This window comes from Erythrolamprus reginae, chromosome 1 (assembly GCF_031021105.1).
Source record: "Erythrolamprus reginae isolate rEryReg1 chromosome 1, rEryReg1.hap1, whole genome shotgun sequence".
NCBI lineage: Eukaryota > Metazoa > Chordata > Lepidosauria > Squamata > Dipsadidae > Erythrolamprus > Erythrolamprus reginae.
Genome location: NC_091950.1, coordinates 19,203,755 through 19,217,358, shown reverse-complemented (window position 1 = coordinate 19,217,358; position 13,604 = coordinate 19,203,755). Strand labels below are relative to the sequence as shown.

The 13,604-nt window shown below is 43.5% G+C and overlaps 1 protein-coding gene across 1 annotated transcript in view; it reads left to right on the top strand.

Annotated features, from left to right (window-relative positions):
• Positions 1-9,355, top strand: part of HAPLN4 (hyaluronan and proteoglycan link protein 4) — a 41,544-nt gene extending 32,189 nt beyond the window's left edge. The window contains exon 4 of the mRNA XM_070732483.1: positions 9,006-9,355. Coding sequence (XP_070588584.1) covers positions 9,006-9,355 — 350 coding nt within the window. The remainder of the gene's footprint in view (positions 1-9,005) is intronic.
• Positions 9,356-13,604: the final 4,249 nt, after the last annotated feature.

The following is a 13,604-nucleotide window of genomic DNA, read 5'->3' as shown; positions in this document are numbered from 1 at the left end:
TAATGATAATGATAATGATAATGATAATGATAATGATAATAATTTATTAGATTTGTATGCCACCCCTCTCTGAGGACTCAGAGCGGCTCACAACAACAATACATAATGTACAAATCTAATGTTAAAAGAACAATTTAAAACCCTTATTATAAAAAACAATCACACAACCTAACAAACCATACATAAAAAACCATAGTAGCTAAGGGGCATATGGGATAGAAATACACTGCTCAAAAAAATAAAGGGAACATTTAAACAACACAATATAACTCCAAGTCAATCAAACTTCTGTGAAATCAAACTGTCCACTTTTTTGAGCAGTGTAGTTAGATGGTGAATGGATGGATGGATCATGGATGAATGGAGAGAGAGAGAGACGGTAGAGGTAGGTAGATAGAGTGACAGAGTGATGATAGAAGTAGGTAGGTAGATGGTAGGAATAAAAGTGGGGAGAGAGAATAGAATAACTTCTATTTGAAGTTGCCAGTTGTTTGACCATTCTGACACATCGTCAAAGTCTTTTTGAAGGGTAGCACTATTGTCAGTGGTATTAAATCATTTAATCATGTCAGCAAAGAGGACGCAGTTGCTTGTAATATGGTCACAAAGGTATGAATAGTTGTGGTCCTAGAACGCTGCCTTGAGGGTCATCCCTGTTGACAGGGGCAGAATTTCTTCAGGCACTCCCTATTTTAACCACGTGTTGTCTGTTTGACAAGAATGCAGTTATCCAATCATGAAGGGGACCTGAGATGCCATACGACAGTGACGGCGAACCGATGGCATGTGTGGCACACAGAGCCATATCTGCTGGCACACGAACCATTGCCTTGCCTTAGCTCCAGCGCGAATGTTCATGCCAGCCACCTGATTTTCGGCGCATGCATAGGGCCTGGGAAGGTGTTTTTGGCTTCCAGAAGGCCTCCAGGGGCGGGGGAGGGCATTTTCGCTCTCCACAGGCTCTGGGGAGGCCTATGGAGCCTGGGGAGGGCAAAAAACAGGCCTCCTAGGCCCACCAGAAGTCAGGAAACGGGGTCCATTTCCGTCCTCCAGAGGGCCTCTGCGGAGGCCAGGGGAAGCCGTTTTTGCCTTTCTCAGACATTGAATTATGGGTTCAAGAGGGAAGTGTTTTTAATAGGAAAGTGAACACAAGAACTACGGGGCACAATCTGAGGTTAGTTGGGGGAAAGATCAGAAGCAATGTGAGAAAATATTATTTTACTGAAAGAGTAGTAGATGCTTGGAATAAACTTCCAGCTGACGTGGTTGGTAAATCTCCAGTAACTGATATTAAGCATGCCTGGGTTAAACTTATATCTATCCTAAGATAAAATACAGGAAATAGTATAAGGGCCGACTAGATGGACCAGGAGGTCTTTTTCTGCCGTCAATCTTCTGTGTTTCTATGTGCCGCCTCTATTTTGGTTGAGGCAGGCAGGGTTCCCTTGAGTCCCATTTGTTGGGGGTCGAGGGAAAGGGAGGGTTTTGCCTTCTCTTTCCGCTCAAGATCCCCATGGACAATTGGTGGACTTGATGGGCTTTGTCCTGATTCAGCATGGCTCTTCTTAGGTTTTTAGGTTCTATGTTTCTATGTTTTTTATGGGTGTGGGCACTCATGGATGTACACTAGTCAGCATATTAGTATGGCAAAATATACTAGGACAAGGGGGCACTTCCTAAAGCTCATAGGTAAGAAAGTGAGGACAAATCAAGGGAAATATTTCTTCACCCAGAGGGTCCTTGGTTTATGGAATTCCCTTCCAGAAGAGGTCCAGACAGCTGTCAGCCAGGATAGCTTCAAGGCAGGTTCATGGATGCCAAGTGTATCGGTGGTTATTGAAACAGATGTCCATGTGCCGCCTCTATGTTGGTTGAGGCAGGCAGGGTTCCTTTGGGTCCCATTTGTTGGGGGCCAAGGGAAAGGGAGGGTCTTGCCTTCTCTTTCTGCTCAAAATCCCCATGGACAATTGGTGGGCCATTGTGGGACACAGAATGCTGGACTCGGTGGGCTTTGGCCTGATTCAGCATGGCTCTTCTTATTTTCTTATGTTCTTATAGTCCACGCACATGTGCTTTTGGCACCTGAAGGGGAAAAAAACGTTCACCATCACTGCCATAGGATTCGAGTTTTTAACAGATGGCAATCTTGAGCCACCCCATCCCACCCCTCAATCCTGCCACAACACTGGGAAAGTTGGAAGGAATGAGAAGTCAAAGACAACTGCAGTAAAGCAGATAGATTTAAACTTAATAAAGTAAAGGACACAACATATTTAAACTTAATATTAACCGCTCCAAGCTTGACTGTAAAAAATATGACTTCAGTAACCGAGTTGTCGAAGCATGGAACTCATTACTGGACTCCATAGTGTCATCCCCAAACCCCCAACACTTTACCCTTAGATTATCTACGGTTGACCTATCCAGATTCCTAAGAGGTCAGTAAGGGGCGAGTACAAGTGCACTAGAGTGCCTTCCGTCCCCTGTCCTATTGCTCTCCTATATCTCCTATTCCTTTCTTCTATTCCTATATCTCTTCTTCTATTCTTTCATTGATATGTTCTATTACTATATCTTCTTTTCTATTATTTCTTAGATATATTTTACTATGAGTATCTCCTCTATAACCTTCATCATGCATTTTACTATGTGTATATAGATATATACCCAGTAAAACTCTCATTGTGTATTGGACAAAGCAAATAAATAAATAAATAAAATAAAATAAAATAGATAGACTCAGTTACAGTAGTGATGGATGCACCCACTCTTAGAACAGCCGAAGGACCACTTTAGGGACGGAGCATCCAAGAGAGAATCTAATCTATTGTGGTTCTTAAAGAATCAAGATTGACTTGATGGAGATAATTAATCAATGTGTGTGCGCCACCATTTTCTACAGCGCTGGCTGGTTTATGTTTCCCAGAGCTTTTAATGGATGGTCCATTTTGAGTGGTCCAGACGAAGCAGCACGGGGAAAGTTAATTTACGAGCCGATGCAAGAAAAAACGAAACAGCCAGTTCCCACAAATCATAGCAACACATTTAAGAGAAAGCTCGGCCCATCTCTGGCAGTTTATGAGCTTGCACCTTTGGGCTTCGAGTCCCACGAGGGATGTTAAAATAAATAAAAAAAGGTGGTAATTATGCTTGGAGATGGCAATATGATGTAAGACTCTGATGGGATTTGTCCCGAAGAGTGTAAATTACATTATCTCGGGGGGATGCGGGCAGGAGGTTTCATTACTGTAATCAGAGGCCAGCTAAGTAGCAGCACATCAGCCTTGAAATGCCTCCATCAATTCAATCCATCTTTGCATGGGAGGCATTTAATCTCCTGTTGTTCGCCTTGATTAGGGGAAGGAAACTCTGTCTCTCTGTGTGTGTGTGTGTGTGTTTGCATATGTGTGTGAGTGTGGGTGGGTGGGTGAGAAAGAATGAGATACCACATTTTTCGAACTACAGCGGTACCTCTACTTACGAACTTAATTCGTTCCGTGACCAGGTTCTTAAGTAGAAAAGTTTGAAAGAAGAAGCAATTTTTCCCATAGGAATCAAAGTAAAAGCAAATAATGCGTGCGATTGGGAAAATCACAGGGAGGGTGGAGGCCCTGTTTCCTCCCAGGAGATTCCTAGAGAGGCCCCACAGAGGCTTCTCCCTGCCTTTTCTTGCCCTGTTTCCTCCCAGGAGATACCTAGAGAGGCCCCATGGAGGCTCCTCTCTGCTTTTCCAGCATGTTTCCTCCCAGCAGATTCCTAGAGAGGCCCCACAGAGGCTTGTCCCCATCTTTTCTGGCCCTGTTTCCTCCCAGCAGATTCCTAGAGAGGCCCCACGGTGACTTCTCCCCATATTTTCTGGCCCTGTTTCCTCCCAGGAGATTCCTAGAGAGGCCCCATGGAGGCTTATCTCTATCTTTTCTGGCCCTGCTTCCTCCCAGGAGATTCCTAGAGAGGCCCCCAAAAAGGCTTCTCCCCATCTTTTCTGCCCTGTTTCCTCCCAGGAGATTCCTAGAGAGGCCCCAAGGAGGCTTCTGTCTGCCTTTTCCAGCCCTGTTTCCTCCCAGGAGATTCCTAGAGAGGCCCCACGGAGGCTTCTACCTGACTTTTGCAGCCCTGTTTCCTCCCACGAGATTCCTAGAGAGGCCCCACGGAGGCTTCTGCCTGATTTTTCCAGTTACTGTTTCAGAGGCTCAGGTTTGTAACTGGAAAATGGTTCTTGAGAAGAAGCCAAAAAATCTTGAACACCTGGTTTTTATCTAGAAAAGTTCATAAGTAGAGGTGTTTGTAGATGGAAGTACCACTGTATTAAGGAGTCGTGGCATTAGATTATTGATTCTCAACTTTAGCAACTTTAAAGACGGTGGACTTCACCCAGTCTGGCTAGGGAATTCTGGGAATTGAAGTCAGTGATGGGTCCTAAATCCCATCGCTACTGGTTCATGCACGCACGACACTTCTGTGCATCTGCAGAAGTTTCTGCACATGTGCAGAAGCATCCAGGGTAAGTGGGCGGAGCCTCCAACTGCCTTTGCTACCAGTTCGTAAGAACCAGGCCGTACCAGTAGCAACCAGGCTCTTTATATTTTATGTTTGGTATGTATGTGTTGTCTGGTTTTAATATGATAGGGTTTTATATATTTTCTTTTTAATATTAGATTTGTTTCATTATAATACTGTTTTTTATCATTGTTGTGAGCCGCCCCGAGTCTTCGGAGAGGGGCGGCATACAAATCTAATAAATAATAATAATAATAATAATAATAATAACAACAACAACAACAGCAATAATAATAATAATCAACTGCTGATTGGTCCTCCCGTCTTAAAGTTGCCAAGGTTATGAAACACTGCACTAATTCCTGGTTGGGATGTGGGGTGTGGAGGGTTTGTGAGAAACAGATGCAGCTCTTTAAGGGTGTGGAATTTCAATTTTCACCTTTCCTGTCATTCCTGATCCAACTCGCAGCTTCACACTCGATCCCTGGGGATGCTGCAGGCTCATCTCGCATCTTGGCCGTTTGGATCACACCCGCAAGGTTTAACGGCTGAGATCTTCCCCTGTGTGTTGGATGCATGCCCAGGCTCGATAGTGCCGCTTTGCCAAATTTAAACTTTTCCCCAAGCAAATGACAGATTTTTCTTCTAAAGACAAAAATCGGAACAGCTCCAGATGTCTTTGTTCCTCGTCATTATCCCTGATAACTTTCTCCCTCCGTGCTTTCTTCACCTTGGGTTTATTTATTTATTTATTTATTAGATTTGTATGCTGCCCCTTTCCGTAGACTCGGGGCGGCTCACAACACAATAAAACAGTTCATGACAAATCTAATAATTTACAATTTAAAATATTTAAAAACCCCATTATTAAACAGATATGCATACAAGCATACCATACATAAATTGTATAGGCCCGGGAGAGATATCTCAGTTCCCCCATGCCTGACGACAAAGGTGGGTTTTAAGGAGTTTACGAAAGGCAAGGAGGGTAAGGACAGTTCTAATCTCTGGGGGGGAGCTGGTTCCAGAGAGTCAGGGCCACCACAGAGAAGGCTCTTCCCCTGGGGCCCGCCAACCGACATTGTTTAGTTGACGGGACCCGGAGAAGGCCCACTCTGTGGGACCTAATCGGTCGCTGGGATTCGTGCGGCAGAAGGCGGTCTCGGAGATAATAAATAATAATTAATAATAATTTATTAGATTTGTATGCCGCCCCTCTCCGAAGACTCGGGGCGGCTCACAACAAGTGATAAAACAATATTGTACAGGCACAAATCTAATGTTAAGAAAAAAACTAAAAACCCTATCAATTAAAAACCAAACAGCACATACATACCAAACATAAATTATAATAAGCTTGGGGGAAAGATATTCTTTGTTTCTGAGAATCTTCGCTTGACTGTACTCCTTAGAGTTAGTCCTCAACTTATGGCTGTATTGAAGCCTTCTCATTATGGTCATAAGTCATGATGTCCATAAAGCCAACATAACCAACCCAATTTATGACCTGCTTTGAAGCAATTTCATTTTTGTCCCAAATCAGAAGAAAATGCTGTATTCAGGCAAAAAAACAATGGTTCAAAGCAATGGAAACTACAGTTTAATGTTTCCAAATGTAAAGTAATGCACTTGGGGAAAAGGAATCCTCAATCTGAGTATTGTATTGGCAGTTCTGTGTTAGCAAAAACTTCAGAAGAGGAGGATTTAGGGGTAGTGATTTCTGACAGTCTCAAAATGGGTGAACAGTGCAGTCAGGCGGCAGGGAAAGCAAGTAGGATGCTTGGCTGCATAGCTAGAGGTATAACAAGCAGGAAGAGGGAGATTGTGATCCTGCTGTATAGAACACTGGTGAGACCCCATTTGGAATACTGTGTTCAGTTCTGGAGACCTCACCTACAAAAAGATATGGATAAAATTGAACGGGTCCAAAGACGGACTTCAAGAATGGTGGAAGGTCTTAAGCATAAAACGTATCAGGAAAGACTTCATGAACTCAATCTGTATAGTCTGGAGGACAGAAGGAAAAGGGGGGACATGATCGAAACATTTAAATATGTTAAAGGGTTAAATAAGGTCCACGAGGGAAGTGTTTTCAATAGGAAAGTGAACAGAAGAACAAGGAGGCACAATCTGATGTTAGTTGGGGGAAAGATAAGAAGCGAGGATTCTGTTGCGTATGAGATTTTGCCAATTTGTGTGTTTTTCTATTTCTGTGCATGCACAGAAGCAAAGAAACCACTGAAAATCACTGAAATCTCGCACAAGTGAGTGTCCCCACCAGTGTTCCCTCTAATTTTTTTTTTGGGGGGGGCGGAAAAGTGTAGTGTCTGAGCGGCAGTCCCTTCGGGACTGGGCAGCACAGAAATAATAAATAAATAAACAAACAAACAAAAGAACAAACAAAAAACCCACCCTGTTTTGCCTCAGAGAATTTCAAAATAAAATACTGTACTGTGTGTCTATAACAGTGAGCTCATAATAGGGCAACTCTATCAATATCAAAATGCCACTTAAATAAGTTGGCCTTCTCCGGGTCCCGTCGACTAAACAATGTCGTTTGGCGGGCCCCAGGGGAAGAGCCTTCTCTGTGGTGGCTCCGGCCCTCTGTAACCAACTCCCCCCGGAGATTAGAATTGCCCCCACCCTCCCTGTCTTTCGTAAACTACTCAAGACTCAATTATACCGCCAGGCATGGGGGAGTTGAGATATTCCTCCCCCCTAGGCCATTACAAGTTATGCATGGTATGTTTGTGTGTATGTTTGGTTTTATAATAAGGGTTTTTAGTTGTTTTATTATTGGATTGTCACCAGTGTTCCCTCTCATTTTTTGGGGGGGTGGGCGGAAAAGTATAGTGTCTGAGTGGCAGTCCCTTCGGGACTGGGCGGCACAGAAATAATAAATAAATAAATAAATAAATAAATAAATAAATAAATAAATAAATAAATAAATAAATAAATAAATAAATAATAAACAAACAAACAAAACAAACAAACAAACAAACAAAAAACCCACCCTGTTTTGCCTCAGAGAATTTCAAAATAAAGTACTGTACTGTGTGTCTATAACAGTGAGCTCATAATAGGGCAACTCTATCAATATCAAAATGCCACTTAAATAGTTGAGCTAGTTTCAAACTAGATTTTGATTTTCTTTCTCTCTTCCTTACTCCCATTCTTTTTCTTTCTCTTTTCCTTCCTCTCTTTTTTCTCTCTGTTTCTCTCTCTTCCTCTCTCTCTCCTTCCCTCTCACTCTTTCCCTCTCGGCTTCTGGGCAGGTTTGGAAAACTCTGAGTTGATGATGATTTTTAAGTGAGCGATTGCTCACTGCTCAGCTTAGAGGGAACTATGGTCCCCACGTGACATTTGGCTTCCTACACATACACAGAAGCCAAATCTCATGCGGACATGGGCGCCTGCCCTCTTGTCAGGCAAAGCTGCGCATTCCACTGCACCGGTAGTGGTGGCGACAGGGACCCCTTTCTTGGTGTGCATACGTGCCAGTAACCGGAAGACTAGCTGGCTGGTGTGCATGCTTGCACCAGAAAGTGGAAGTTCATTTCCTATTGCATGCAGGTCCTAGGATTAGTTTATAGATCTTTCCTGCCACAGTTGCTAAGTGAATTACTACAGTTGTTAAAGTTAGCAACACAGTTATTAAATGAATCTGGCTTCCCCTTTTGATTTTGCTTGTCAGAAGATTACGAAAGGTGATCATGTGACACCACCACCACCCGGACATTGGAGCCATCATAAATATGGACCAGTTGACAAGCATCCATTGATCTAGGTGTGAAAAATGGTCGTGCCATTTTTTTCAGTGCTGTCGAAACTTTGAACAGTTACTAAACAAATCAATATTATAAATAAATACCTTATTGTCATTGTATGTGTAGTCACACTTTCAACACTTACAGAATTTATACATGGTATGCTTGTATGTATGAGTGGTTCTTTAAATTGGGGTTTTTAAGATTATTTTTAATATTAGATTTGTTTACATTGTCTTTTTATACTGTTGTTAGCCGCCCCGAGTCTTCGGAGAGGGGACGGCATACAAATCTAATAAACAAACAAACAAACAAACAAACAAACAAACAAACAAACAAACAAACAAACAAACAAACACTGTTGCAGCTACTGCTGCTGCTGTCATTGTTGTTGTTGTAGTTATTATTATTGTTATCATTGCCCAACACACATAATAATAATTAAAAAATGCCCCACCTATCACAAATTTCCCACCCTGAACCATCCAATGATTATAAGTGAAGGACTACTTGTAAAAGGTCCACATATATGCTGTAGATTGTAGGACAGGAAAGGCCTAATCCAGAGGTTCCCAAACTTTGCAACTTTAAGACTTGTGGACTTCAACTCCCAGAATTCTTCAGTTGGCTGGAGAATTTTGGGAGTTGAAGTCCACTAGTCTTAAAGTTGCCAAATTTGAAGACATCTGACCTCGTCGATCACCTTTTTTCCTGATGCTTTCTCCTCCTGATTTCTTTCAGGCAAAGTCTTCTTCCTCAAAACCTACCGCAAACTCAGCTTCCCCGAAGCCGTCTTGGCCTGCAAGCGAAGCGGAGCTATGGTGGCCAAAGTCGGCCAACTCTACGCCGCCTGGAAGATCCAGCTGCTGGACAAATGTGAAGCCGGCTGGGTCGGGGATGGAAGCGTCCGCTATCCTATCGTCAACCCCAGGTCTCGCTGTGGTGGCCGGGAACCCGGCGTTCGCAACCTGGGCTTCCCTGACAAGAAATACAAACTCTTTGGGGTCTATTGCTTCAAAGAGGCCAGCGGGGAGAAGTCCCCGAAAAAGGGCAAGGATGCTCCAGGGAAATGGAAAGCTTTCCACGTATAAATAAAAGCGGGGGGAGCCAAAAAGTTCACCACCTCTGTTGTATTTGCTGTTGGAGCCACGGAGACCTGATGGGTCTCCGTCTCCTCTTTTAGGGAATTGTTATTTGTGTCCAAAAATAAAAAAATAATAATAAAAAGGGTGGCGGTTTGGTTGCGTAGTCCTCAACTGAAAGGGAAGGACACTCGCTTCTACAGCAATTTAGTGGGAACGTCCAGAATTGTTTTGGAAACCTTGGAAATTTTGGCATGTGCTGCATCAACTGCCCGGCTGGAGCTGACCCCTGCCCACTCATCGGACTCTTCTTCAGCATCCATGGAAGAAGATTAGTGTCGCTTTAACCTTTCACATTCGCTGCTACATTGCTGCTGCTGATGCTTTGGGGGATTGTCATGGGTGGGGGTCAAGGAGACCCTGGGTTATTTGGAGCAGAGTGGACGGGCGAAGGGCTGCATTTCGCAACTCATCTGATGTTCCCCTGAGCCACGTCTTTGGAGGAGACTGAGAATTCTCTTGGTTTCTTTTGCACGATATTGGGCGGCTGTGGTGTGTCCCAAAAGCGAGTTGAAAAATCCAGAAAAGCAGGACCTCCACCACCAACCCTACTTCTCCTCTCCGGCAACATCATCCTGAGCTTCATTAGGATGGGAACATCATCATTGGAAGCTTTCAAGGAGAGACTTGAACTGCCATCTGTCAAATAAGGTCTGCTTAGGCCGCGGGTTGGACTAGATGACCTGCAAGGTCCCTTTCAACTCTCTTAATCTATATCTGTAAGTTTTCATCCTGAAGGCATTGACTTCAGCAGAGGAGCCAGATTTATCTCCTTCGCTCTCCCCACCTCCTAAGTTGTCCGTCACCCCGCTGTCTCATGTCGTCGTTGCCACCACCAGCTCTTGGTTGAAAGCCCTTCAAGACTGCCTTGTTTCGAGCCACAATGCTGAAATCTTGCGGGGTGAGCTGACTCCCCCATCAGCGGTTGGTTGTGGAACTGGACCATAAAGACTTGCCCCAACCCCTCTATTGCTATGTTTGCTTTGCTTGCGTCCACTCCGTAAGCCATCCTGTACTCCGCTGGTGCTCTGAAATAAAACCTATGTGTAATGTGTTGGGATGAACATTCTGAAGTGGTATTTGCTTCTCTAACTACTTACCGAGTTTTTTGCAGTATAAGATGTACCCTTTCCCCCCATAAAAGAGAGTGGAAAGGTTGGTGCATGTTGTACACTGAATACAGCTATTTTTTTCCTCCCGAAGCCCCTCTGCCCTGTTCTGTCGGGCTCTGGTAGAATCCTCCCGAAAATTCACAGATACAAATTTCACACACACACACGTTTGAAAATTCAAAACAATGTTTTTATACCGAAAATTCAAATAAACTAAGCACTCTTTTGGTATAGCAAAGAGCACTCGTCTCCAAACAAACTGGTAATTTGTACACGTCCCTTATCAGTTCTGAGATACTTAGCTTGCAGCTGTGAGGCAATTCACAGTCCTTCTTCTTTCACAAAGTGAAACACACTTTGCTCTGGTTTAGTTTCAAAGCGGGGAAAAATCAGCAGACAAAGGTCGAAGTCAGCAAGGCAGGCACGAAACACAACGATCAGATAATCCTCCACAATGGCCAAACCCACAGGCTGCTATTTATAGCAGCCTCACTAATTACCACAGCCCCACCCAACCACAGGTGGCCTCATTTTCTTTGATAATAATCTCTCAGTTGTTGCTGCCTATGCATCGCTCTCCGCATGCGTGGCTGTATCATTAACTCTTGTTCCGAATCCAAGGAGGAGCTAGATAATTGATCTCCTTCTGAGCTTTTTGCCACACTCTCCTCCTCCCTGTCACTCTTGTCTTCTTGGTCAGATAAGCCTTCATCATCAGATTCCACTGGGAGCAAAACAGGCCTGCGGCATGTGGATGTTTCCCCCACATCCACAGTCCTTGGGACAGGAGCTGGGCCAGAGCTAACCACAACACACCCCACATCCCATTTTTGTGAAAAATGGGGCAATTTTTCGCAAAAATGGGACAATTTTTCGCAAAAATGCGGTGCGTGGAGAGTTTGGAAGGATTGCAGTCTGCTCCAGGGGGCTGGGCAAAAGCGAAAATTCCTCTGGTTTTGCAAGAAAATGAGGAAACCCCCCATTTGCTCCTAGGGGCTGGGAACAGCTTGCCCCCAGACGGTGTGAATGTTCCAACACTAGAAGTTTTTCAGAAGATGTTGGATAATCATTTGTCTGAAGTGGTGTAGGATTTCCTGCCTAAGCAGGGCGTTGGACTAGAAGGCCTCCAAAGTCCCTTCCAACTCTGTTGCTGTTGCTGTTGTTGTTGCTGCTACTGATATTATTATTATTATTATTATTATTATTATTATTATTATTATTATTATTATTATTATTATTATGTCAGTACAACACAGCAAACAAGATCACTATGCTGGATTTCATATTTCATCACCAGTTGGGCGCTTCCCAAGCACCTAGGACTGCGTGATGTAGCGGCAAATTATGTTTGCCGATCCCAGTAAAGCGGCCTTTTGCAATTGACAGATGGAGATTTTGTGAATTCCGATGGTTTTCAAATGTCCGCTGAGATCCTGTGGCACTGCGCCCAGCGTGCCAAGTACCACTGGGACTACTTTCATGGGCTTATGCCAGAGTCGTTGCAGCTCGATTTTTAGATCTTCGTATTTCACTAATTTCTCTAGCTGCTTCTCCTCAATTCTGCTGTCCCCTGGGATTGCGATGTCGATGATCCATACTTTCTTTTTCTCCACAATCAGGATGTCTGGTGTGTTATGCTTCAGAATTCGGTCAGTCGGAAGTCGGAAGTCCCACAGTAGTTTTGCTTGCTCATTTTCGACCACTTTTTCAGGCTTATGATCCCACCAGTTCTTTGCCACTGGCAAATGGTAGTTCCGGCACAAGTTCCAGTTGTTGTTGTTGTTGTTGTTGTTGTTGTTGTTGTTATTATTATTATTATTATTATTATTAATTATTATTTATTACTACTATTACTACTACTAATACTACTACTATTATTACTACTACTACTACTGCTACTACTACTACTACTACTAAATCTTGGCATGTCTTATACAGGGGTGCATCTTATAGTCCGAAAAATATGGTAATTGTTTCTAAGGGCAGAAAAGGGAGTTTACAAAATGTTCATTACAAAAAGACTAAGAATCATTAAGTAGAAGCTAAGATAACTTTAGGGCTAGAGCCTTGCTTTTAGATGAAAGAAAAGAAGACATTTTTCAATTGATTGATGAAGCCAGTGCCACACTTTTTGAGATTTTTGTTGATGTGGTAGATAAATCCACAGTAACTGAATTTAAACATGCCTGGGATAAACATATGTCCATCCTAAGATAAAATACAGAAAATAGTATAAGGGCAGACTAGATGGACCATGAGGTCTTTTTCTGCCGTCAGACTTCTATGTTTCTATATTGTTTTTAGTAGTGTTTCCCACCCACCCCTCTCTTTTCTGTGGCAGAAAAGAAGGCAGCAGACACCAAGATATGAAGATTAGCAATTGCAGGATTTCTTCAAGCTGAGTTCAACGGCCTTACCCTAAGATTAATTACTTTCAGGAGCCCCATAGCTATAAATTTTCACAGAAAACAAACAGCTAAATCTTAAAGGGTAACCGCCTCCCTGTATTGGCTAGTCCAATCTTGGCCCTTTGATGCAGCAGAGTTGTAATAAATGTGCAACCTTAATTTAAAGAGATTGCAAAAAAACAAACAAACCCAAAACCCACCCTGACCAGAGAGTGATGGGCCAATTAACGATGTCTATTCCAGGGAAATTTTCTTTTCTTTTGCTGAGAAAAAGGGCTAATGTCACATTCTAAGGGTTGGCAAGATTCATCCCACGTGCCGGAGCAGCTGAGTATGTTTTATGCAGGCTGGTAGCGGGCGAGTTCATTAATGCACCAGGAAAGCTGCCTCCTGCTCGGAGGATGCCACGGCATAATGAGCCCAGCTTGGTTAACGGCCATCCCTATAAAACATCCAGCAACCTCTTTGACAGCTGAGCATCATTAGCAGGCTTCTCTGAAGAACTACGGTGGGAAGTTCACTGAACTCTGGAAGAGGCAGGGAGCAAAGCCGATCGTGGTCCAACTTGGCTTGGGAGACAGCTCTCCTCTCCCTCTCTTTCCGTCCCCTTCCTATCGTATCTCTTCACCTCCTTCTGCCTCTCTTCTGCAGTCTCTCTCTCCCTCTTTCTCTCCCTTT